At 40.0% G+C, this 26,608-nt stretch overlaps 3 protein-coding genes across 16 annotated transcripts in view; 1 reads left to right on the top strand and 2 right to left on the bottom strand.

Moving 5' to 3' along the window:
- Positions 1-13,748, bottom strand: part of LOC148896526 (uncharacterized) — a 45,719-nt gene extending 31,971 nt beyond the window's left edge. For 13 of the 14 annotated variants that reach the window (XR_016115393.1, XM_088999296.1, XM_088999299.1 and 10 more), the window contains exons 1-5: positions 10,413-10,562; positions 2,889-4,369; positions 2,537-2,776; positions 2,335-2,439; positions 913-1,031 (exon numbers count right to left, since the gene is read on the bottom strand). Coding sequence is in view for 13 of the 14 variants with exons in the window: in XM_088999296.1 (XP_088855422.1) it covers positions 913-1,031; positions 2,335-2,439; positions 2,537-2,776; positions 2,889-4,361 (1,937 nt within the window). In the remaining variant the exon portion in view is untranslated. Of the gene's footprint in view, positions 1-912; positions 1,032-2,334; positions 2,440-2,536; positions 2,777-2,888; positions 4,370-10,412; positions 10,563-13,608 lie in introns of those variants that run through there. The other variant, XM_088999297.1, reaches the window with a different exon arrangement.
- Positions 13,749-17,955: 4,207 nt separating this feature from the next.
- On the top strand, positions 17,956-22,859 carry kcnk5b (potassium channel, subfamily K, member 5b). Its single transcript, XM_088999647.1, has 5 exons — positions 17,956-18,239; positions 19,068-19,179; positions 21,053-21,219; positions 21,327-21,495; positions 21,573-22,859. Exons 1-5 carry the CDS (start codon positions 18,054-18,056, stop codon positions 22,274-22,276), a joined length of 1,338 nt encoding a protein of 445 aa, XP_088855773.1. The 5' UTR covers positions 17,956-18,053; the 3' UTR covers positions 22,277-22,859.
- A 19-nt stretch (positions 22,860-22,878) lies between these two features.
- LOC148896524 (serum paraoxonase/arylesterase 2-like) lies at positions 22,879-26,114 on the bottom strand. The gene is made up of 9 exons (XM_088999649.1): positions 25,957-26,114; positions 25,788-25,858; positions 25,615-25,670; positions 24,500-24,662; positions 23,967-24,093; positions 23,663-23,866; positions 23,506-23,587; positions 23,237-23,365; positions 22,879-23,073 (listed from the first exon to the last, which is right to left on the bottom strand). The coding sequence occupies exons 1-9, from the start codon at positions 26,031-26,033 to the stop codon at positions 22,897-22,899; spliced, it is 1,086 nt and encodes a 361-aa protein (XP_088855775.1). The 5' UTR covers positions 26,034-26,114; the 3' UTR covers positions 22,879-22,896.
- Between the last annotated feature and the right edge of the window lie 494 nt (positions 26,115-26,608).

The following is a 26,608-nucleotide window of genomic DNA, read 5'->3' as shown; positions in this document are numbered from 1 at the left end:
AGGTTGGGGACCACTGCTTTAAACACCATTTTTTTGTTTCCTAACAGACATCAGAAAAACGTTTTATAGCATCTAAAATACTCAAAACACGCAGGCTGATATTTTTAGTCAAATGCAAAAGACCAATAAAAATGAGTTAAAGTCTCCAAAATCTGCCACAAAGCTCGAAACTGGGGATTTTCAGAAAGTCCCGACCCCAGTTCGTGACGTCACGCCAAGTCGTCTTGCCTTGCTCAAGAAACAAAACAATGGGCTTACGGATTTCAGATTCGGAGAATATGCTTTCTTGTTACTCATCCAGTTATGGTATATGATTCAAATAGTTCTGAAGAGGAAAGCATAATTGTTTGCAATCGATTAAAGGAGTCCTCCCATATCAATTTGAGCCGTCAATGACAGCAATGTAGTGTCCCAGAAAATGCAAAAGATGGCGCCCGAGCTCTGTTGGAAATGGGCTGATTTGTCTGCTGGGAATTTGTGTCAGCGAATATCAAATAGTAGTTTTGGTGCAACACACAACGATTCACCATCGCATTATTTACGTGTTTTCCTCCTAATTTAGCCATCAACACGGATCAACACGTTTTCAGGCCAAACAAAGTACCGCAAAATGCATTGTGTGGCTTTCTCAGGCATTCAGGGGCGTTCCAAATGTGACGTTACGTAGGGGATGGTCATTAACTCGAAAACAAGACTTCCTGAATATTCAGTATATAGCTATATGCGGTGGAATCTTTGTAAAGTATGCTCAGTAGAAGTCATTTGAAGTGATTTTACAAATTATGGAGACAACTTGCTCGCGTCGGTTGACCTTTAATTATTCATTAGCAGAATTATATACACACTTCTAATTATGATGCCAGAGTTAAGAGGCCACCTAACAAAAAGCATAAACACCAAAATGAAATTCACCTTGTGAGGTCTTCAGTGAGCTGTGCCGGATCAGGAGGATAGAACTTAATGTTGAAAGTAAACTCGTAGACAGCTCCTGGCACCTGTTTTCGGATTTCCTTGGCGGGTTCCAGCCATGTCTGATGGAGGAAAAAGTACATGTTCAACATTTTATGATGCAATTAAATTGTTCTCAGATTTACCACATCTGATTTTGAGGAAACTAAAACCTGGGATTTGTTTTAAACTCGCTTAGTAAATCTACAATTTTTTTCCGGTGTATAAGTTGCACCAAAAATATTAAATTTTCTTCAAAAGGTGACCCTGTGCCTTACACGCGAGTTCACCTTATGTGAGGTAATATTGAGCTACTGTCAGCAGCAGACTACATTTCAAACCCTTGTAAGAAGTAATGTGTAACCCCAACCTCTATTGTAACACCTTGTAATGTGATTTGCCTTATATTTGAAAAAATGTTTAATCTATTTAATAATAATAATAATAATAATAATAATAATAATAATAATAATAATAATAATAATAATAATAAATGCCATTTATAAGCGCCTTTCAAAACTCACAAGGACACTTTACAGTCACAGGATATTTTATATTTCCTTGAAGTTTGAAAATACTTCATTGGGGGTGCGCCTTATATGCCGCTGCACCTTATATACTGGAAAATGCTGTACTTTTGTAGATTTACTACTTTGTAGATCTGATAAGATTTGATTTATGTAAATAAAATTTGTGGGCTTTCAGGGAATATTGAGAAATTAGAAATCATAAAACAACAGTGATTTGGACAGAGAATGTAGGGCAGGACACTACAGTCTAATAATAAAGTATATAATTTCTTAAAAAAAATCTGATTTCCATTCTTGACGTTTTCTTCACTTTTTCAAAAATGACAATGCCATGGAAGGTTTTGTATTATGTTCGTTTTCCTTTCTGGGATTTATCTTGTTTTTAATTTTTTTCCCCAGACATTTAACTATTAAATTGCACGAAAACAATAGCAATATTGTTCCTGCCACAAATAGCGTGAAGCATTTTCATTGACAAAATCTGTATGTCATAAAGTAACATGTTCAACAACTTATCAACATAATAAATGAGCAACTTATTCGCACCAAACTCCACTCAAGAAACTTTAAGTAGATTAACTGAGGTGTGTTGTCTCAGTCACATGTGGCTGTATGTTGAATTTCAGGTTGCCCTCGTGGTGGCAACTGTAATATTTGACAGTGATCATGACCAGCTTCTCTGCTCACAACCACCTAAGTCTACAGGGTACATTTCAGTGGCAACCTGATTTGAATAAATAAATAAATAAATAAAAATCATCTTGATAAGGACAGCAAATGAACTGATAAAATCATTGTCCAGCTGCACACAAACAAAATCCAATCCATACTAATGAATATTGACTTGAAAGCTGACCTTGCTGCTTGGTGTTTCCCAGTGAGCAAGGCCGAAGTAATCTTTCTCCAGCAGATTGAGGTTCTCACACACTTTTGTGATGAGCTCCTGTCCTTTCGCATGTTTCTAAAAGACAAGATGCAATCAGAAAGACAACCCCAAACAGTTGTAAATTAAATGTATTATTATTATTAACGTCCCGTTATTTGTTGAGATGACTTACTTCTAGCTGACACTCATACTGAGTGTCATCCAGCAAAGTGACTTTGCACTGGATTGTTTTCAGACGTTTGGAGCCTTTGGCATCGTCAGCCTTCTTCTCTTTTTTGAGCTGCTCATCTCCCATTGCTCCCTTTTCTTCTGCTTCGGCTTCCGCCTCTTTTTCGTGTGTATCTGCCTCATCTTCCGCTACATTGGTCTCCTCCTCGATTGCATCTTCTTTCTTGGGGTCCTCCGAAGCTGGCTGAAAGAGATGAATGCATAGACACGTGTGAAGGAAGGGTTGAGCTCAGTAAACACAAATTACCCCAATACATTTTTAGACAAAGGCTCATCATGGCGGTTTTTCCTCTGACCTGCATCTCGGCGCTGCTGAGTGAGTGCTGATCAGGAGCGTGTTCCATTTCTGGCTCAGTTTTAAGTTCGGGTTCTGGGGCAGCAATTGGTGCTTTCACCCGCGCCTCACTTGATCCCTTTTGCTCCTGCTGCTTCCCTTTTTTCCCTTTTTCTTTTTTCTTCCCTTTGTCTTCTTCCTGTTTCTCCTCTGCCTTTTTTCCTTTCTCCCCTTCTTTCTTTTTGGGCTCCTTTGATTTGTCCTCGTCTTTCTTTTTGACCTGTTTTGATTTCTCCTCCTTTTTGGCCTCTTTCAGTGCTTCCTCTTCCTTCTTTTTGTCCTCCTTTAATTTTTCCTCCTCTTTCTTTTTGTCCTCCTTCAGTTTTTCCTCCTCTTTCTTTTTGGCCTCCTTCAATTTTTCCTCCTCTTTCTTTTTGTCCTCCTTCAATTTTTCCTCCTCTTTCCTTTTGGCCTCCTTCAATTTTTCCTCCTCTTTCTTTTTTAACTTCTCCTCCTTAACCTTCTCCCCCTCTTCCTTCTTTTTCACCTTTTCCTCCTCCTTTTTCTTGACTTTTTCAGCCTCTTTTGCCTTCTCCTCCTCTCTCTTCTTTTCTTTCTCTTCCTCCTTTTTCTTTGCCTTTTCTTCTTCTTCTGCTTTTTTCTTTGCTTTTTCCTCTTCCTTTTTCTTCACCCTATCCTCTTTTTCTTTTTTCTTTGCCAACCTTTTGTCAACTTTTTCTTCCTCTTTAGTGGCCTTTTCAGGCTCAGTTTCGGTGCATTTATCTTCTGTCCTTTTCACCTCTTTTGTCTTGACTCTTTCTTCTTTTTGTTCGACAGTTTCCTCAACCTTGGCCTCTTCTTTTTGCTCCTCTTTCTTCTCCTCTTCTTTTTTTTGGTCTGGCTCTTCTTTTTTCTCCTCTGTGGCTTTCACCGTTTCTGCATCCTTCTCCTCTGTTTTCTTCTTGGCGTCTTTCTTTTTCTTTTTACTACCCTTCTTCTCTATTTTATCCGGCTCTGTCTTTTTTTCCTCTTTTTGTTGGGTCTCTTCACTTGGTTTTACCTCCTTTGAATCTGATGTCTCCTCTTGTAGAGCATCCTTCTCTTCACTTTTCTCTTTCTCTACTTTTTCTACTTCCACTTTACCAGATTGTTCCTCTTTGTCCTCCTTTTCCTCCCTTGCTTTTTCTGCCTCAAAACCCTCTCCTTCTGAGCACTCCGAGCGGCGCTTAAGGAAAGTGGAAAAGAGGCGTGAGAGGCCTTTGCCAGCAGAGGTTCTGGTGCGAGGCTTCAGCTGCTCTTCTTCTGGTGAGGATGCTGCATCAGCGGAGGCAGGCTCAGCGGCCTGTCCCTGTGCCTTCTTGCACGCCTGCTCACCCTCTGGCTCTGATGCTGTTGGCTCTGGACTCTGTTTGTTCTCGGGTTCGGGTTCAGCGGCGCTAGCCTTCTGCTTCCCTTCAGTGTCCGCCTCGCTTACGGCGCTTGCCTCTGTCGTCATGGTAGCCACTGGAATGGAGAAGAAGAAGCCAGTCAGAAATGGCGACAGGTCACATCGCTTTTCAGAATGTGACAGGGCACAACACTGCTACACTCGCAACACAACAAACAAGATTAGGATCAATGAACTATAATCTTGTGTGTCGTAAACAAGCGTAATTCTGTTTGGCAAACATATGCAATAAATGGCAACCGGCTTGTATATACACCTAACACCGCTAGTAGCAAAGAAACCAAAACATTTTGCTTCAGTTAGTCTTCAAAATAATTGAAACATGCTTCTCAGGTTTCATAGCTTATAATAGTCCAAGAATAAACAGTTCCTGTTTTGCCTTTTCAGAACATTCATCTACTGAGTTACTGTCAACAATCATGCAATCCGTTGTTGTTTTATGTTGTTTCTTTCCACTTTCAGTGGCAATTACCCAACCATCAGCCACAGCCTACATTGGCAATACGCATTCATGCATAGACATCCCACCATGCACGCACATGCACAGAATTCCACAATAGCTGTTCTTTTTGGATAGAGTGTCCACTATCACAACCTCGTCTGTTCCAGACTCATTAAATCTTATGGGCACAAGGGAGGCATTCTATGTTGTGTAGGTGCCCGTGAGCTTAGTTTGTATCATCTGTGTCAACACTGCACACCAACTGATGTAGTTTTACCCTCTGAAATAAAAGAATAGCTTCTTCTTTTCCTTTTGGCCTTTCCCTTCAAGGGGTCGCCACAGCAAATCAGTGTCCTCCATCTTCAGAGGTTTAATCCGCATGTTTGTTTTGGCCAAGCTTTTACGTCGGATGCCCTTCCTGGCACAACCCTCTGTATTTATCCAGGCTTGGGACCGGCAAGGGAAGACTTATGTCCCTTTGTGGCTACAGAACAAGCAACTCGCTCAGTTAAAGGCTCCCAAACACAAAATGGTCATCGGCACAGCAACATTCAAAAAAGCAAAAACAGCTTGATGGTAGAAAAAAACACAATCCCAGTATTCAAATCCGTAATGCTAGTCCGTCTTGCTTCGCAAATATATTTTATGCTCAAGTGAATAAATACTTTCATTTTTTGTGACCAAATACACTCAAATTGAAACTGTCACATCAAAGCCACAGCGGCTCTCTGAAGATGTTGACTGTAGACAAGAGCAAGTGTTTGGATCATAACCTGTTCAGTGACGTGTTTAACACATAGAAGACATTGCAATATTTCAAAATAAAAGCTCAAAATAGGCATATTGTAATTGTACATTTGATGGTTTCAGGAGAGCAACCTTGTAGTTTAATGAACATGGCTTTGTTGAGGTTTCGCAGAGGACACATCTCACATATTGAGAAAGGTCTTACTTGCCGATTAAAGCCGTTGACTGGCTGAAATAAACCGCCAGCATTATGTAACCATGCAACCTCTACTGGCCGAGAAAGCTCCCTGACAGTAGCGATACAACTCGTCTGAACTACATCTTGCCTAATTGTTCACTAAAGTTGAGGTGTTAATGTGACATATGAGTTGAAGCCCCCCGAAATCACCCCGCCATGAATGAACTCGGGGGAGGGGAGATGCTCGCCAGGCAGACAGCAGGGCAGGCCATTTGTCCCACTGCACATGGCCGCCCTAAAGGATACAAGCTTTGGTACACTATGACATGGATGCACCTCCCATTGGAACTGTAGGAGAGAAGGGGGAACTGCACACTGGCACACACACAACACACACATACACCCAATAAAATCCTCTTTCGCCCTCCCATTGTTTGTGTCCAGTGACCAATAACTACACTGCACTCTATAACTAATCCTGACCTCCCTTCCCCCCAATGAGACCCCCCATAGGCCTTTTCCCGAGGTCACCAAACATACACCATGTCACAAGCGCGCACGCACACACACACACACACACACACACACACACACACACACACACGCACACACACGTGCGCACACACACATATATGCAGCTATGCATCAGTGCTTCCAGCTTCCACCGGGTCTTTTAATGCTCTGTCATCTCAATTCTGATTGTCAGGAAGCAGACATGCTCCTAATGGACCAGCTGAGCTTGTGCCTGCTGCCTCCTCCATTTTGAGTTGCCTATCTAACATTTAGCTTTAGGCCAGCTGAGCAGGGGGATACCCCATCAATTGACTGATAGTGATAACAGGAGTGACCTTGCTCGATGATGTGCATCTTTTATTTTAATCACGAAGCCAATAATATAAATACCACTGCACTATCAAGAAAAGGGATGCCGTCGATAATACCTAATTACTCTTTCGAATGGGGTAAATTATAGATGAATTGGGCCACCCTCTAGCTAGAGCGAGTTGAATGAATCCCCCTGCAGCGCCAGTATCTCAACTCAAGGCAATAACATATTTTTTGTGGCCCATAAACGGTCAGTTTCACATTCCAGTATTTTTAGCTTCTAATCCCTCCATAAAATCTGTTGTTCTGGACAGTTTAAAATATTAGGTGATCTTCCATTTACAGACAAATGTCGGTTTTCAAACATCTCGATCCTCGACCAATTTGGTTTTCGACCTAAATTTCTCAGTTTTATGCCTCGGTTTACAACCAAAAATCGGGTCACAACCAAACTGAGCGTACCTGAATGCACCACTCGACCCCACCTCCGCCTCCTTATATGTCACTTCCTCGTGTCGCGTCTGATTGTGACCGACACATTATCCTTGTGTAGCATTCCATTGAGTAGGCGTGTTTGTATTGTTCAATCACGATTAAAAAAGCAGACATTGATTCATTGATTGAAACCGAGGTTTGACTGTACATGGGTATTAGTCAGCACAGCATTCAAAGGGACATCATAACTACAAAGTAGCGTGTGACAAAAAATTAGTTTGGCACGCCAGCCCTATAGAATTAGTGTGAAGGAAACATGCTGTGTTGACTGAATTACTGTGCATGAACTGTAAATTCATCTCTTTATTTCCTTGACTTTACTTTATATTGGATGATTGCCATGTCATCCCAATTCAGCAAATTTGTCTACCTCCTCTGCAAAAAAAAACTTCCATTTCAAATTGTAACTCATATCATGTATGAGTGATGCTCTGACATGGTGTGCAAATATGAGATGAAGTGATAGACAAGAGCTGAATGAGGAAGAGGAGGTATGGTATATAAATAGCTGTTTGTGCTAAGGATTCTTACACTCATTAGTTAGCCTTTACTGACGAGCTCACATCTATTTATATTCACAGCATTCTGCAACACATGGCACGCATATGCACATGTACAAAAAAAATGCATCCACATTTGCAACCACATACATTTATTTTGAGTATTGGGGGTTAATGTTGCAAAAATGTATACAATACAAGAATGGGAATGCCATTAACAGGGTTTGAACACAATTTCAAATAAGGAAAGCATTTTACCTTGCTACCAGGACTAGGCTTAAGTAATTAGCAGGAGTTTAGACTTAAGTAGGCCCAAATTATCGAGTGAGATTATCTCTATGTACCTGACTTCAATGGCCATCTCACCATCTCCATCGGAAATACAAATGTTTTTTTTTCCTCCCGGGGTTAATACGAATTAGTTAGCAGTCAAATATGCTGAATTTTCAATAAAAATGTCAAAAAATGGTAATCACATGAAAAGACCATGGACCTCACAGCATCATTAGTGTGTCTTAAAAAGCTAAACAAAAATGTAAACTATAGCTGCCCATTAATTTTATTCTAAATAAAGTTTGCCTATCCAAAGGTTTTATATTAAACTTTCATATATCTTAAAAAAAACAAAAACATTAAAATAAAATGTAGAGATGACCCATCGGGCAGCAGCATCTCTTGTATAGTCAACCGAAATTTTAAATGAATAGGTCCCTGAAGTCAAAACAGTTTTAAATTGATCTTATATCGGCCTTCATTAAAAAAAATTAAAGAGAAATATATTTTAAAAGGCAATACTGAATTTGCCAAACATTTGCCGTGACAACCTGTCCCAAACAATAATTGGTCTATCCCTCGTCTATGTGCACTTAGATTCACTGCCAGTATGGATTGGAGTCGTTCACTGGAGAAGAGCTGGTGAAGACAGGGAAACAATTAGCTCTGCTATGCTCATTCATAATGTGACACAGAGCCATTAGTGATAAAACAAACAAACAAATAAAAAATAATGGGATGATAGGGGAAGTTAAAATGTAGGATATTTTCCCTCATGTCATATATATATATAGTTTCTCTTCATACATGGTATTATAATTGTTAGTAAACACATACATAGTACATACACGCTGACTTAGATGTCACCCAATGCTTTTTCGCACAGGCCAAAACGTTTACTTAATGCAGCCATTAGTCATTGTTTTTTTTATTTTATCAATCTGCAATTAAAAAAAGTAACAAACTCAACAAGGTCTGCAGAGTAATTAATGTGTGCAGACAATTAAATGGAAAAGGTACACTATTCATTCAAATTCATTCAAAGACATTGGATTGGATTTGCCTTTATTAGTCTCACAGTGGAGAAATTTACATTTCACAGCAGCAAAGTGATGAAAGACATTGATGTCTTGTTATGTTGGGTGCACAGTTACAGGGTTATTTCAGTGTTCACTTATCCAAAACACAGTTCCCCATGAATCAATAGACACAGAAGCCAAGTGCTCCTGATGGTGTAACATGAACCAACGAATGAAGCAGCCTGATTGATTTTGTATGGCCACCCTCTAAGTGTGTTTTCAGCATCAGATCAGCCAAAGCCCAGTTGCAAGAATGGTGTGCACTGGAGCGCACAGAGAAAGAAGGATACTAGATATTTAACATTTTGTCAAGATCTTTGCATTTATCGGGCCAACTAAATATCACATGAAACATACAATCCACCCCATGCAACACAGAGCGTATCAATTTAGAATAAAATGTTGAAACATGATTAGATTCTTCTGTCATTGACAAGCAAAGAACTGTGCATGTGGAGTTTATTTAGCATATAACAATCGTAGTCTAACTGCTCAAATACATAATAACTCCCAAAAGAGGATTAACAGCAACAAGCTCAGATGGGACCTCAATAACCTAACTCTCGCACGGCAGACACAAACATTCTTTTGCATCACTTACATGCTCTCATCACTATACTGATCACCCTGGGAAATCGTAGTGCCACCATTGTCTTTTTTATAACCTCATCATTTCCTCCAGCAACTGGGTGCACCGCATGAACTCTGACTGGCTTTCGGTCATCCTCCCCACGTGATATTTGCAGCTTCATGAAAGATTATCTGACTATATTTACCCAGCAGTATCATCAATGGAGAGTCTTATTGGACGATGGTCGCTTAAGTGTTAGGCAACTATTTTTATTATGTGCCAAGTGAGTGTGGTTGTTTTAACACATCTGCCTTCTTGGGGTGAAAGCAAGTCAAGCAGAAAATTCAACTAAATAGCAGAAGCATCTGAAAGACAGCGTTACGAGCAATTGGATGTCAACTAAGGGTGTTGTGGAATAACCACGACGTCAGAGGGAGATCTAGAAGGGCAAATTTGACATCAAAGCAAGCCTGAATATCAATTGTATTTTGGATATTGTGCTGTTAACTGGGAAAAATAAACCCATATTAAATTGTGCATATAAATGCACTAGCGCTTTAAGTATGGCGTTCGGCGCATTAACTAATGCTAAATAAAAGACACCTGACAAATTCAAACGCAATTGCGTGCGTGTTTTAGCATAGTGAAAACATGCGCCCCCAGCCATGTTCACCCACATAACTCACATGCAGAGATAGTGAGCATTTTTGATTCATGGGATTCCCGACAGTGGCAGTTTCACTCAGGAAAATACACCATTCGTTTCTGCATTATTCATCCAAAAATACGAAACAATTTCATAAACAACATGGATCCGATGTGGTTTGGAACTTTTAGCGCAAATGAAAAGCGCAGACGAGCGGTTTGCGCCGCACCATCGCGCGGCGGCGATTTAAACTATCCGAATACGAAAATGGCCCCGAATGTGCGGCAAACCAAAATAAACAACAAACGCACTCTATCATCGTTATCGGTGCATTCGTACTCACCAACTGCGGATTGAGCATCAATGGGCAAGAGCAAAAAATAAGTCCAAAAAAGGACAGAATTCCGTCGTCGGCACGTTCAGATGAGGAGAACAATGTTGCGGTGCCACACATGCTTTGTTGTGCTGGAGGTGTCCGACGCTCGTAAGGGGGCGGAGCTTGCTCCAAGGCTAGGACCCGACTCCGCATCCAGCACGCACGATTCGACCGCAAATACAATGTGCTCACCAACTTATTATATTCTATTTCATAAAGATGCTTATTAACACAACGGAATCAAAATTGAACATGTAATTTAATTTCCCACTAAGATTTAAAGACAGCTGTCCACCTCCCCACTTACGTTTTTTTTCATGAACCGCTGGGAAAGGTCAGATGAGGGTGCTCAACAAAATACTAAATGCTTTTATACAAGCTTTACTACATTAAAATGCTTTTTTGACTTGGATATATTTCACAAAATGTGTATATCCAACTACACCACTTACTATATTCTCTATATAGATGGAGGATACTGATTCGCTGTGGCGACCCCTGAAAGGAAAAGCCGAAAGGAAAAGAAGAAGACCACTTTTTTCTTGGACGCCCACTTCTGGCTCTTTATGGTGCAACACGAGATTTTCAGACCCAACAAGCATTGACGTGATGGAAGGACTGCTACAATGTGTCCTTTTTTTTTCGGTCAGGGGCGTTCCTTCAGTGACGTCACGTACGGACTCGTCACCAACTCAAAAACAAGACTTCCGGAATATTCAGCACATGTCTTAAAACGTAAAATATAGCTATATGCGGTGGAATCTTTGTAAAATACGCTCATTAGAAGTCATTTGAAGCCATTTTACAAATTATGGACACAACTTGTCCGGAGACGTTGGTTGCCCTTTAACATGTTTTTCTAAGTGGTCATGTGGTGAAAAGATGATGTGAATGTTTCATTTATTATTGCAAAATTTGGAAAGACTTTATTGAAGTTTAAATTTGCTAATTACTGACATAATTAAATTCATTACATTTGTTAAAAGTAAAGAATTCAATTCAGAAAGGGAAATATAATGATATGAGCAAATCGTATTTGCATGTTCAACTAGTGATGCCTGGCTATAGACCGAAGGAGCATGTTATTGCAAGGCAAGGCAAGGCAGTCTGATGAGAGCCTACGAGAGCCACACATGTCAATTGCTTTCTCCCTCCAACCAACACAGCCGTCCTAATAAAGAACCTCAACTCTATCCAGAAGCTGTATCATTTACCGAACCCGCTTACACAAAACAACACACATAATTCCATGTTGAAGATAGCTTTCATGAGCCTGTGCTATGGTAGCCCAGAATTGATTTTAAAAAAATAACCTAAATCAACCAACGCCAAACATACAAACAAGTGAGGGCAACGACAAACCAAAAACATGGGGGACAGATGCTGGAGTCCAGTTGTGGGCCACATATTAATCAGAGAGCCACAAATGTTGATCAGGCCAGGAATTTGAAACCCCTGAGTTTGAGTCATTAGTGGCATATCAGACATGTTTTTTAAGGTGTGAGGGTGCCACATTTTCTTTTTATCTGTACCTAAGGTTGTCCGTTATCATTTTGTGTCTTTGCTCACTGCCTGTGAATCACGTGCTTTGGAGTGTCATGTTCTTATATTTAGTTTTAACTTACAAAATATGAGTTATTACACTAGCAAGGGCTTTACAAACAATCACAAAGGCAATACCATATTAATCATTTGAATATTCTGATTCTTAAAGGACAACCGACACCTCCGGACAAGTTCCGTCCATAATTTGTAAAATCACTTCAAATGACTTCTACTGACCGCATTTTACAAAGATTGCACCGCGTTAATGACGATCCTGTAGTGACGTCACGGAGGGAACGCCCCTGCCCGAGACAGCGACACACAATGCATTTTGGGTACTTTGTTTCGTCTGAAAAGACTGTGTTCATCGCGAAATTAGAAGGAAAACGACATAAATAATGTGATGGTGAATCGTGTGGCAGCCAATTGCGGTAACACGCATAAAGAAGGTGTACGTTTACACAAATTCCCAGCGGACAAGCAATGCAGCATTTTCAACGCAGCAGAGCAGTATAGCGCCAGCCGAGGAGCTCCCCGGAGTGCGCGAACCCCACTTAGATAACCGCTGTCATCCTGTCAGCCTGACAATGGGTAGAAAGTTGCTTCCAGTGGTGAAAGAGAGCAATCGTCAAAATAGTGGAGCAAACCTATCGGACAAACATTCAGCTGCTAGAACGAGGAGCTAACCGGAGTTAGCGATGGATAACCGCTGTCATTCATACGTAAGTTCGTAACTCTTCATCTTGAAGGTTTAAGCAACGTTTTGCATGCACGACCAGTAAACAATCTGAATTGATGTTGACATCTTGTAGCTTCTTATTTGTTATTCATGTCCTTATATGCTACATATCATGCAATTGATGCTATATTGCTTATTCACGGAGCTTCATGTGTGCTTCATATGTCATGTCCTTCACCAATTTCGTTGCTTACGGCTCGAATTGATACGGAAGGACTTCTTTAATCGGTCGCAAACACTTATGCTTTCCTCTTCAGAGCTATTTGAATCATACTCTTAACTGGATGAGTAACAAGAAAGGATCTTTTTCCGAATCTGAACTCTCTGAAGCCATTGTTTTGTTTCTGGAGCAAGGCAGTTTGTGAAGGAGTTTCCTGATGTGATGTCACGAACTGGGGCCGGGACTTTCTGAATCTCTCCAGTTTTGAGCTCATTAGTGACAGTTTTGGGCAACGTTAAGTCCTTTTTATTGGTGTTTTGCGTTTGACTAAAAATATCAGCCTGCATGTTTTGGGTATTTTAGATGATATAAAACGTTTTTCTGATGTCAGTTAGGAAACAAAAAAATTGTGTTGGTTGTCCTTTAAGGCACTAATTAGCAGTCAGTTATACCTTGAACTGGCATAAAGTGTGTGGTTTAACCCATCAATCTGTATTTTAAAAACAACAACATGCATACTTGTATGCACACATTCAAGCCGTTTTCATGGAGCTCACCCATCTGCCTGACCCCATTAGGGACATATGCTTGATAGGCAGCGGGCGGGTAGGAAGGGGGTCAGTGAACGGGTTCATTATTCCCTCTCAGACACCATCACCTTTGTTTCACAGACACAAATTCATGTAGTATGCCTGACAGTTAGCGATTCAAGATCTTACCAGCGAATAGATGATTCTGTTAATCCAATTAATCCAAAATCGCTGGTCGGCAGATAATATTAAAACAATATACTTCCAGCATTGAAAAGGGCACTTTTTTCCCTTGTAGACTTTAGTCACAGAGCAAAGTGACGCCCCATCAGGGTGTTCAAATTGCTGTTAAACATTTACTAACACATTCCCGGAAGAGACCCGACTAGTACTTAGTTTTTTTTTTTTGTTTGTTTGTTTCGTTCATCTCGCTTAGATGTGTCCAGGTCTGAGAGAGAAAAAACAAAGGGCACATGAAGGAGTGGTGCTGGAGCCCAGTTGCTTAGGAGACTGTTGTGTGCCAGTGCAAGAAGCAGGTGTTGTGCTGGACCCAAGAGAGCAACGGGAGACAGAACCAGGAGGGGAGGAGCGCCACTCACAGACCTCACAGATCCCTTGAGACAACGCCAGACTGAAACCACAGACTAACTGATGAGCTCCCACTCACACTCTGGACACACCCTAGAAAGTGACATGTCCTCAAAAAAGTAGGAAAGAACAGCCATATGCACTGCTCATGTATGATGATGCAGAGCACCATTCAGTCACTCTGCTCCAGCAGTCACAGTGATGGGGGGTGGGGAGAGGACTATGTTTGTTTGGAACATCTTTATCCCTCTCTGGCTCAGTCACTCGATGATTACATAATAAAGTCCTCCCTACGCCCAAATCATCTCCCTTTGACTTTCAGCGCTGCATCTGGTCGCATGTTACACATTATACAGCAGTCATCTTATGTAAAGCTACACGCCGTCAGGAACATACTGCAAAATATGAATCTTGCGTGCAGGCACGGAAGCACAGTCGCCGTGGTTTTTGTTTGTGCTCCCGCCCTGAGCTCTCAAAAGCACTAATGGGATGGCAACGGCACATCAATATTCACGAGGCACTGTTATATCATGAAGAATTCATCAAGCAGGAAATAATGTTTTTGCCCCTGTCTACACGCAGACATCTTTGGTCTGTCTGATGTCTATGAACTTGGATCAAGCCACAGTTTAAAGAAATAATATGTACATTAAGGTTCAGTCAGCCATCAAATTAACTAATTTTAACAAAACTCTTCATTTTTCATGTAAAATAAATAAATTGGTTGAAAAAATTACTGTAAACATACCTAAAACCATAAAGAGATGGTTTGAAATGTATCATAAAATATAAGCTACATGGTAAAGTACACGGTTATTATTTTTCTGCTCAGCATTTGAATCAACCACTAGGAAAACACGGTACTGGTCAAACAGTGATGGCTTTTGGGCAGGGCGTGGAGGCTGGGGGGGCTTCTGAGTGTATTTCCGTGTTTTAATTATACTTGCTTTTAGTAGTGTGTGCTGCCACCTAGTGCAGAAAGAAATTACCACACTTATCAAACCTTGGTCAACCACTGAAATGTTTTTGGTATTTACACACAAAATCATGGTCAAAAATTGATATTTTAAATAAGCAAAATTTAAAAATTCCTAAGCATGGTGGACCTTTGTTCAGCACATCTGCCTCACAATTCGGAAGTACAGGCTCTAAACTCTGCAGGTTCTCCTCATACATTTAGAAAACATACATTGGATTTGTTGACTACTCAAAATTGTCAATAGATGTGAATATCAGTATGAACAGTTTTTTTTTTGTGTACATGATGTACTGTGTACATGCGTTCTGTGACTGACTGGTGACCCATCTCAGGTGCACCTGCCTCTCACCAGCAGTCTGCCAGTCATTGCTGAGGACAAATATTACAAAATACTGCAAGACTAATTTATTTTATTTACTACTATATGTGAGAAATCTCAAGTGCAACTCTTTTTCGTGAGATGTGTGGCAGCCATTTTGAATCACAGCCTGTTCTCTCTCACTATAAAAGAGGACATTAACAGACATCTTTCTTTCAACACCATCTATGAAACAATTCACAATATAACAGGCTCAAAATAAATCTCTACGACCATTCTTATGCCAGGAGATTTTAAGTCCCTGGTAGCATGCTGAACTGTGACAAACATTCTGTTTTCCTACATCTATTAAGATAATGAATGCAAATATGTTGGTTTGTGTACACTGCATTGATTTGATTAGTTTTTCCTGGATTACGTTTTTCACAGGATTGTGGTTTGTGTGGCCCTGCAAATTGCAGCAGTAGTTGAGTGTCCATGACAAATTTCCTTTTGGGGACAAAAAAAGTCCATGATATAAAACGATAAATGAAGATGTGTAAAGTCTCATAGCAAGAGTGGAGGAATCCCTTGCGGTTTCCTGGTAGCCTTAACACAGATCTAGCATTTCAAGAGCATATGTTCTCAGAAGATAAAGATGTGTTTGCGCGCAAATGCTTCACGGTGACTAGGTGACCGCACCCCTCCCTCCAAAAGAAGTGAAGAAATTCCATAATGCAGCCAATGCAAAAAAATACAATGAACTTGTTTAAAGCGCAGTGTTACATGTGTGACACACAAGCAGCATCCACATCACAATAAATCATATCATATCATGTCATTTATAAGGTTAACAGTTAATGGATACTCACATATTCATGTCAACGCCGTGTGTCCACATGAAAAAACAAGGAACAAGAATGTCAAATGAGCAAAAATCAAAAGGCTTTGTAACAATATATAGTGGATAGACTGCATTAACAAAGAACAAAACAATGTCACCTATAATTGTAAATATTGAATTCATTTCGATGATAGCTGAATATGTTGCAAGAACAAAACAATGCTGTTACCTGAAGTTGTAAATATTTAATTCTTTGCAATAATAGCTGAAACAGAAAATATGTATATACTCTTTAAAACACTCACGACAGTGTTTTGCAGTATTTGTATCATATTATTAATTTGAGTCTTATCTCGGGAGTACAAACAGGTTAGCGTTTTAGCGTGCTTAGCGTTTATACGAAGCCTTCTCCAATAGCTCGGAAGAAAATATTAGTTGAAAACATTTTTATATTAAGGCTTTACAAAATAAAAAGGTTTCTTACCTGAACGACGACATTTTTGGGGGATGTTGGCGCCATCTTTAGTGAGAAACCATTAGTTCCGGTGTTTCCCCCTCAAGAAGAGTCAAACGGGTTTTCACGGAGGCGGTGACGTAGGATAGTGACCAAGCAAAACAGTCGACCTCTAAAGGGTGGAGTTATGTTCTGTAATTTACGCATTAAGTCTAACTGATGTTTTTGTCCATTTATGCGCCTTGTGGGGTTGCATGAGAGCCACAACTCACCATGCACATACTATGCCATGTTACCATGAGATTAATAACATTACAATCCGTGATTGCGTGGCGTTATTGCGCAAGGTACTGCGTGTGCGCAATTGAAGGAAGCCCCTAAAAACGAAACGAAACTCAACTTTAATTAAATCTAATTTAATTAAAACACTATACAGCACTCACCAAGCAGTACATAACAGGAAAGATTAGTTTATTAGAATTACATTCATTTATTTTACATTCATGGGTATTTTCCGATCGAAAAAGTATTCCATAATGAGAATATCATTTGGGCACAGATAGTTGCATTGACACTGACTTGAGCGTCAAGTACAGTACAGTATGTATTATCATTCATTGCAGTGTGTCTCCACCCCACTTCGATTCAAGTTTTACATAAACGCATGCACAATTTCTGCGTCGTTGCAAATGAAGATAAGAGTAACTGTCACTTGCATGGTTGATACAGTTTACTGTTTGTAAACTGTTGTATTTGTATAAAGCTCACCTTGTATATTAAAATAAACTACAGTAGTAACCCTTTCGCCTTGGGAAAGAAAAAAAATCCTGAAGCTATCTCTGCTAATGACCCTTTCTGATGCTATTAACGAGGATCAATAAATGTTATGTGATGCGTGACTCTCATAAAAATTGGAACAAAAGACTGCTTAACTAGAAATTCTAATTGAAATGTGAAATTAACTGGTCGATTTATGTCTTAAACACCTCATATAAATTAAACTCCAAGTTTACAACAGCAAGTATTGCATAAACACAGAAATACAGTGCGTGTTTGGAGAACGTGAAATTATGTTCACTTTGCAGGTTGTAGTGTATTTTAAGTTCATCTTGATATCATGTTTCTCATTTCACTGTGTGTATAGACTTGCCGTGTGTCTTCGATGAATATTTACTCAAATGAACCAGCCTTCATTACGACCTTAGATAACAATTTTCTGCAAACAATTAAAGCACACACTTTTTGTATTGTTGTTTTTTTCTAACTGCAAAGCGTTTTCACCTGTAGCACCAGCCAGGTACGTACATGATAATTACGTAACTCGGGTGACTAAACATTGGAGAGACTCGCGCGTTTCTGTGCGCACGCGCGCTTTGTGTGTGAATCAACCCGGCCTTTTATTTAGTTCCGGGAGAAAGCTGAAACGGTATGAGAGCCGCGGCCGAATGGGGCATAAAGTTATTTCTTGAATATGACTGACCAGGGGCCCCTTTTAACATCGTGTGTTATTTTTTACTTGTCGATTGGGGCTGCGATTTTTCAAATTCTTGAGGAACCAAACTGGGAATTGGCAAGGAGCAAATATGTTCATCAAAAAGAACAGATTTTGGAGAGGTACCCCTGCCTTCGGAAAGAGGATCTGGAAGAAATTCTTGAGGTATGGATTTAACTATCACACAAGTCGACATTCGTGTCACACTTCGAGTACAGTAGTCAGTTCCGATTTGTAATCAAACAGGAAAATTCACCTCATGTACGAGTAAGATTAAGGAGGACGCAGCATTTCACTTTATTTATTTGTCTCGGAAATATTCTTCCCTGTTGGGTCAGAAAGTACAAAAAATATCCACAACAAAAAGCTAATTTTGTCATACTATTGTTTCGACGAGGAAAACGCGTGGCGGTATTTAAAACGCTCTCCAGGGCAACAAGCATGAACCTACACGTCTTATTCAAATGTTGGAATGTTGACACAAGGCGTGTCTGGTCTTCAATGGCTTGACAAGTGTTTTTATTAAGTTGCAAAACGTAACAGTGTCGATGTTTTTATTCGCGTATTTTATTCATTTAAACGTGCACATCTAATGGATTCCAATGGAACACCCGTCATCAAAAATAAATAGGCATTTACAAAAACGTTGAAACTCCTGAATTAAATTCACACTGATTGTTGTAGAAGTTTGCAATGCCCAGTGTCAGTGTTTGTATGTACCAGCCAGGTCCATCGACGAAAACATCATTCTCACAGCTCTTAAATTTATGGTGACAACCTGTACCTGCTTCATATTTGTCATTCCTGTGACTGTTAAGCTTTTGGCTTCCTCGAATCTATCCACAGTGATTGTAAAAGTATAATTTGTCTACCTTTTCCTTGTAATCGGGTGGCAAACAGTCCAAGATGCAACAAGGTGAAGCATTATACTAGAAAAAAATATGAATATGTGATGTTTTTATGAATAAATGCATTCTATACAACATTTTCCAGGTAGCATCACAGGCTGCAGGTCAAGGTGTGATCATCACTGGGGACAAACATCACAACATGTGGGACTGGGGTAATTCTGTCATCTTTGCAGCGACTGTTGTCACAACAATAGGTGTGTGTATGTTATTTCAACTAAAATACCTGTGCGTATACGAATTAAAGGACAACCGATGTCACTTTTTTGTTTTTTAACTAACATCAGAAAAACGTTTTATAGCATCTAAAATACCCAAACACGCAGTATATTTTTATTCAAATGCAAAACACCAATAAAAATGACTTAAAGTGTCCAAAATCTGCAGAAAAATTAGCTGCGAATTGGGCGTTTTCAGAAAGGCCCGCCCCCAGTTCGTGATGTCACGCCAATACGTCTTGCATTGCTGGAGAATAAAAACAATGGCTTCAGATTAGGATAATATGCTTTCTTGTTACACATCCAGTTATGAATATGACTCAAATAGTTATGAAGAGGAAAGCATAGATGTTTGCAATCGATTAAAGAATATATTCCGTGTCATTTTGAGGCAAACGGTCAGGGGGGAATGTCGCACCCAAAAATGGCCACCAGCTCGCGTGAGGAATCAATCAGCCCGTTTCCACGGGCTGATAGATTCCTTTCAAGGAGCTCGGACTCCCTCTGCTGGCGGCTTTTGGATGTAACATCAAGGTTTTCAGATAAACAGTACAGCAAAATACATTGATGTGATGAAGGACTGCTACAATGTGTCTTTTTGTCGGTCGGGTCAGTGACGTGCAGTCAGTGGAGGCAGGTGAGGCAGTGCCTCACCTGTCATCATGGAAAGCTGTCATGGAAATATCAAATGAAAAAATAAATTAAACAGTTAGATGTATTTAGTGATTTGTACTTTAAAGTTCTTGTCCATTTAACTTCACCGTTTTAGGATTTTTTTCAAAATCGCTGAATTTTCACATTTACCGTTCAAATACTAAGTAGAGACGAGCGGTGACGTCATTGATGACGTCAGTGCCCCACTAGCAATGAACCTCACCGCACGTCACTGCGTGAGGACTCGTCACCAACACAAAAACAAGACTTCCTGAATGTTCAGCGCGAGTCTTAAAACTTAAAATATAGCTTTGTAAAATACACTCAGTAGAAGTCATTTGAAGCCATTTTACAAATTATGGACACAGCTTGTCTGGAGACGTCGGTTGTCCTTTAAATAAATCAAACATTGATTTTGTATGCATGGAAGATGGAACACTTCTTCTTAGTCAGTTATAAAGATACATGCATATTAAAGTGTCACACTAAAAGTAAGACTTGCGTGTCAAACTACACAGTTTTCATCTGCAAGTGAGATTTTTTGCACCACCGTGTAAAGCCGTTGTATCATTGGAGGTGGGTGCAAAACTGCACCCTCCCATAAAACGTGTGTAGACAGACAGACAGATGGAAAGAGAGACTGGTTGTCGAGTACAAGTAATTAGCACGCCCACTTCACAGTACAGAGGTCACGACCCGGTCCGGCCTTCCTATGTGGAGTTTGCATGTTCTCCTCGGGCCCGTGTTGGTTTTCTCCGACATTTTTCTCTCACATTCCAAAAACATGCCTGGCAAGCTGATTGAACACTGCAAATTGTCCTTACGTGTGAGTGTGGGAGTGACTGATTGTTTGTCTCTGTGTGCCCTGCGATTGGCTAGCAACCAATTCAGAGTGTTCCCCGCCTAGTGCCCGCAGATGGCTGGGAGACGCTCCACTACCAGACGTGACCTGAATGGGGATAAAGTGGTTTGGAAAATAGATGGATTGATAGATAGGTAGATCGGTCAAGATATATATTTTTTTTTGTGTTGGCTACTTTCCGATAATTAAAGTATCTAAGCCTCATTGCATTGTAATTTGGGTTCCTTACATAGCACTTTAGAACCAACAGTAATGAATACTAAATATATCAATTTGGATAGTTGAACTTGCTCCATACCTTCCACAAAAAATAATTTGTGTTGTTGTATTCTACAGGTTATGGTAATGTCGCCCCAAAGACGAGCGGAGGTCGAATCTTTTGCATCTTGTATGGTCTGTGCGGGATCCCGCTGTGTCTGGTATGGTTAAGTAAGCTGGGTTCATTTTTTGGAGACCGAGCAAAACGTCTGTCCCAGATCCTGATCCGCAAAAACGTGCCAGTGGTAAGATTTAACTTGTACATTTTGGAAACCATTTAAAATTACTCCAAAAAGAGAAAAATAATACAGTACAAAAACAATTATCCTGTTTTTTTTCTCTTTTTAATCAGAAACGTGTTCAACTTATCTGCACTGCTATATTCCTGTTATGGGGGCTCTTCGTGCACTTGGTTTTCCCCCCACTTGTTTTCATGTCCCTGGAAGGATGGAGCTATTTGGAAGGCCTCTACTTTTCTTTCATCACCCTCACAACTGTCGGTTTTGGGGATTACGTGGCAGGTTGACGTCAGATCGTTGTCCAGTCTTCTCTTTTGTACATTACATTCTTGTATTTACCACATGCACATTCATTTCAGGTGTGAATCCAAATATCGAATACCCCAGGCTGTACAAAGTTTTTGCGGAGATATGGATCTACATGGGCCTCGCGTGGCTGTCTCTGTTTTTCAGCTGGAATGTAAACATGGTTGTGGAGGCTCACAAAGTATTGAAGAAAAGACGACAAAAACGCAGACCCTTCCATGATGAAGAAACAAAGCCGGAAGAGGTCACGCCCAGGTCAGATGTGGCCAAACTGTCTGTCATTGATATATTTAGCTTTTTATCGGACAAAGAGGAAGACTACAGCACTGTGATCAAGGAAATTGGAATGACCACAAAACCAAATTCCATCGATGTTTTCAATCGCTCCAAGAGCTGCAGTGACATTGTCACCACCAACATTGAGATGTTGGATCACTCCCCACGACACAAATGTCCGATGAGCATCAGTGAAGTATTTATGAACCCCAAGGATGACAAGTGCCAAGGCAAAGAGAGTCAGTGGTGTCTACAAGAAAATTCTACCACGACAGAACCAGCAGACGGCACGAGAACCAATGACGTACTCAACAAAGTCAGTGGGACAAACGATTCACCAAACGATGGCATTATATTTACAGTGCCAGCCTCAGGAAGCGCACAGGAAGAAATAGCACAGCCAAGTGATGCTGTGACTCGGTTTACGATTTCTAAAGTACTAGATGAAGATGTTTTAGTTAATAAGGATGATAATGGGTAATGTTTAACTCATTCACTGCCAAACTTGGAAAAATGTGTCCACTCCAGTGCCAGGGTTTTTGTCATTTTCACTCAAATTCCAGGATCCACAAAATATTGAGTTTTAGGACTACCTCAACATTCAATGCAGCGTGAGAAACTTTAGACTCTTCTTTCATGGGTGGTTGGACAAACGGTAAATGCTGCCCCCTCGTGGAAGGGAAAAACATTGTCTGACCAGCGCTTTATCGGCACCTCCCGCAAGAAAAAAACAAAAGCCGAACAAATTCGTGAATGGCGCTCCACGTCATTCGGGAATGGCAGTGAATGATTTAATATAATAATGCACTACATGGACAACAATATTGTGATTATTTTTCTACATCACGTTAATGTGTGGTGGTATTGGAATGATAAACCTGCCAGGTTATCTTCTGTTACATTTCATTGCCAAGTGATACTCAGGACTTTATTTGCATTATGTTTCACAATTTCTGTAATTTATTAGTTTTGTCTTCATTTGCTCCACGTGTGGTTGAATCTCAGGTTTATCAGGTCCACCAACATGTCTCTTTACAGGCCCCAAATTAAATTGTTCAAATTTCTATTTCCTTCTTTGTTAAGTTTTCTTTTTTTCTGAAATCACACTTTCATTTCTAAATCTAAATCACAACATAAGGCCTTGTGGAACACGGAGCCGATGAGCAGTTTGCCTTCATAGATTGTCGCGACAGATGAGCCCATAATCACATGACCGTCATCGGCATACACTTGAGTCACCACTGGCTTTTCCGAAAGAATGTTTTGAATGCGGATAACCTGGAAAGTAGAAATGTGGAAAAAGCAAATTGGGTTGAAGTGACCGCACGTTACCATAACATTACAATACAATATGATGCATATTGATTTATTTAGCGCTTTAACAACAGCTGAATCTGCAACAAAACACATTGACAAATAAAACAAGGTTGTCGAGACAAACCTCTGATCCAGGTGGATTTTTGGCATCAAATTGGAAAAGTCTCATGAGGTTGATGTGACAGCCTAACCAAAGGTCACCTGTTTTTGGCTCGACTTCAATGTTGTCACAGAGTGAACCCAAGGCCACGGACTGGTGAAAATGTAGAAGACAAAAATGGATAGAAACATTGTATTTGTTGTTTTTTCAACAAAGGGCATTCCCTAATTTCCTTTCTGGTAACAATGATTGCTCAGGATATATGCATATGAGTATTTTTATATTTATTTTACCTTGACAAAAGTCAATGCATTATCTTCTTTTCGCTCCAACACATGCACATTATGGGCAAGGATATCAGCCACATATATATGCCTGTTCATATCATTAAAAACAAAAACACATACAACATGTCAACATCTGTCTCTCAATTATGAAGAGCACACCAACCTTCTGTCAGGTGAAATGTTGATGCCATTTGCAGAGTAATAGCCCTCAGAGACCACTTTGACTAACTCTGCACTGTAATAGACAACATTACTCAAAGGTTGAGCCAGAAGAGGCTCCACAAAACTTTTCAGCACTACATCTGAAAAATAATGATCGTTGGTGGCATAGAATTGATCCACTCCCAAAGCCACAACATCATTCACACTAGGAGGGAAAACAGAGAAAAATGTTCCTGACTGTGAGTGAAATAACGAACATGATTGAGTTTTGTCGAATGAAGCGAAAAAAATAAATAAATGTATACCTGTAAAGAAGTTTATGTTTGAAGGTTTTCAGATGTGTCAAGGATAATCCCTTCTCAACAAATTCAAACAACTCGACTTGGCTTTCGTGATGAGGATGATTAACAACAAACAGGTAGACTGTGCCATCTGAGAAGGGGAGAAAGAATGTCTTGTGTACACTGTACATTTGTGGATATCTAACAACTGCAAGGGACAGCGGTGTCTACAGTGGACAGTTTATCGTGTTATTAGGTTACAGGTTGCAAGAAAGGTTTAAAAAAAGGATAGTTGAGGGGTGAAAACAGCAGCTGAAGATCACAAAGATACACATAGTGGTAAATTGAACAGGTTGACACTCTTCATTAGTACTGGAAAGGTTGTAAGACTATTGACTGGTCCAATAGACAACTTTCTTTGAATAGTTTGTCCATATGTTGGTATTCAACAAGGCTGCATGTTTGGTTTAAAAAAACAATCATGAATCATCAATTGTTGCATTTCTTCAAGGTTTTGCAAAACACCAAGAACTATGATTTAAAGCAGAACTGCTCACTGGTTGGCTCTGTGTAGACACTGATGCCATGAGGGTTGAAGGTCACTAGGTCAAAGTTCCTTGATATGGGCATCTCCACAGGTTCCATGTCAGGCTTCTTCAGATTGAGAAGGAAGATCTTACCAGGAACATCGGAGGATGGCAAAGAAAAGTACTTTAAACCCTGTGAATATTGAGAAAATACAGGGAGGCATCATGAATTTACCTCATCTCTACTGTGTTGTATTCACTCTGGAGCACAAATTAATCGAATTTTGTGAAGAATTTAAAAAGGAATGAGTGCATAGATAAATGCATGACCAATATTGTGTTCTGTAGTTACATTAAACCAGTGCAAAAGTTACAGTTTCTAAGGGTTAGATTGTAGTTAATATGTACATTAGCGGGCACGAGGACCAGGCATCTCATCCAGCAGGTGCACGGGAGGGGGCGGGTTTATGTGACATATGTATTTCACTGCATTTTCTGTTTGAGTTAGATCCACTTGTTAGCCGTTGGAATAAACACGTCTCTACATTCAGTTCTGTGTGCTCTTTCCTCAACGGCTACACACTCCCCATACAAGATTTATTGGTTCAAAGGAGAAGGTCCAGTAATAATAGGCAGATGGTGAGAAAAGGACGTAGCTCCAAAATGCATGTGGTTATCCTTATGAGTGTGGTGTGCTATGCTGGTTAACCCGAGTACCACACACACTAAAAGAACAGTAATTACACAGATGCCATTCTTTTTCTTCTGTGTAGATTAAAAAAAATACCCAAGGTTTACTGTCTGATAGAGACGTTTTGTTGAAAACTGCAGCTGTTCCTCCCACCTGATCAAAAATGTCACCATCTAACCGTGACCCCGAGCTCCCTTGCAATACGCAGGTTTAAGTTTATATACTGTATATCGGATATTCAGTTGATATCGGCAAGCAATTGCGCTTATATCAACATGGCTTGCCACGTGTAATGGTTAAAATAAGGACACTGACTTGCAGTACAATTTAGACTGGGGTCACTGGGGCAGTGCCGTTCAATCATTAAAAGAATAGTTGGTCTAAAAAGCAAATGACACATATGCTGTTCAGGACATGACGAGAGAGACATGAACATTAAACCAGTGCCACTTACAGTGCTGATAAAAGCGAATCCGTCCCCAAAGACAGTTATATCCTCTGAACCATCATCTAAAATAAATAAATAAATAAATAAATAAATAAATAAATAAATAAATAAATAAATAAATAAATAAATAAATAAATGTTCACAGAATACACAGATGTGTCGTGCTCACGTGAGCTTACTCAGATTCTTCAGCACTGTACAATTAGGGAGGTGATTGTTGACAGATTCTCGAGACGCAAGATACATTTCCCTGCAAAGTTTGTGAAGAAGTTACGGTGAAAAACTGTAAAAAAATAAAATCGTAAAATAGGCTCGAGCTGATTGATGTCCAAAGTGAACGTCGCTTACCTCACCTTGACGATCCTGCCGCCAAGCAGCATATAAAACAGTGTTACAGCCACTGAGACCAAGCCGAGTGTCTCCATATTTAAATCACGGAGCACAATGTGAAGTAAAAGTCACCTAATTCTCGAATCCTCAGTGGAATAAATAGGACTGAGCTCACCCGAGCAAATCTGAACAAGAGAGAGAGTAAATAAACTGGGGAATGAATGACCTCTGGTTTATCTGATGACTGGCAGGAGGGCTTTTATAAATCTGTTTATCTTTCAATGGTTACAAAAAAAATAACTATAATCACTTTACACAGGCCCAACACATTGTAAATCGATAGCTCATCGTCAGAGGATATCACGGGATCGAAGTTATGCTATTTACAATGCACTATGTGCATCATACACACAGGACATTGCTTAAAAAAGATATTCAATAGCTGATATCAAAGGTAGCTTTAAAAGCAGTTTCTTGTTTCGGCGTCCTCCAGTCATGACAGACAAATACTTTTGATTTTGTTTTAATATGCCAGTTGTTGTAAGTGTAGCGGACTGCAATTAAGTTTAACAATGTGGACGAAAAGGGCAAACAACAACAAATATGGAACAAAACAACAACAATAAAAAGAAAGACAAACACCCATGCAAACAAAAGACTAAACAACAGC

Source organism: Hippocampus bargibanti, linkage group LG06 (assembly GCF_051943395.1).
Source record: "Hippocampus bargibanti isolate YZ-2025 linkage group LG06, ASM5194339v1, whole genome shotgun sequence".
NCBI lineage: Eukaryota > Metazoa > Chordata > Actinopteri > Syngnathiformes > Syngnathidae > Hippocampus > Hippocampus bargibanti.
Note: the sequence above shows the minus strand (reverse complement) of the source record. Positions and strands in the feature narration are given on the sequence as shown.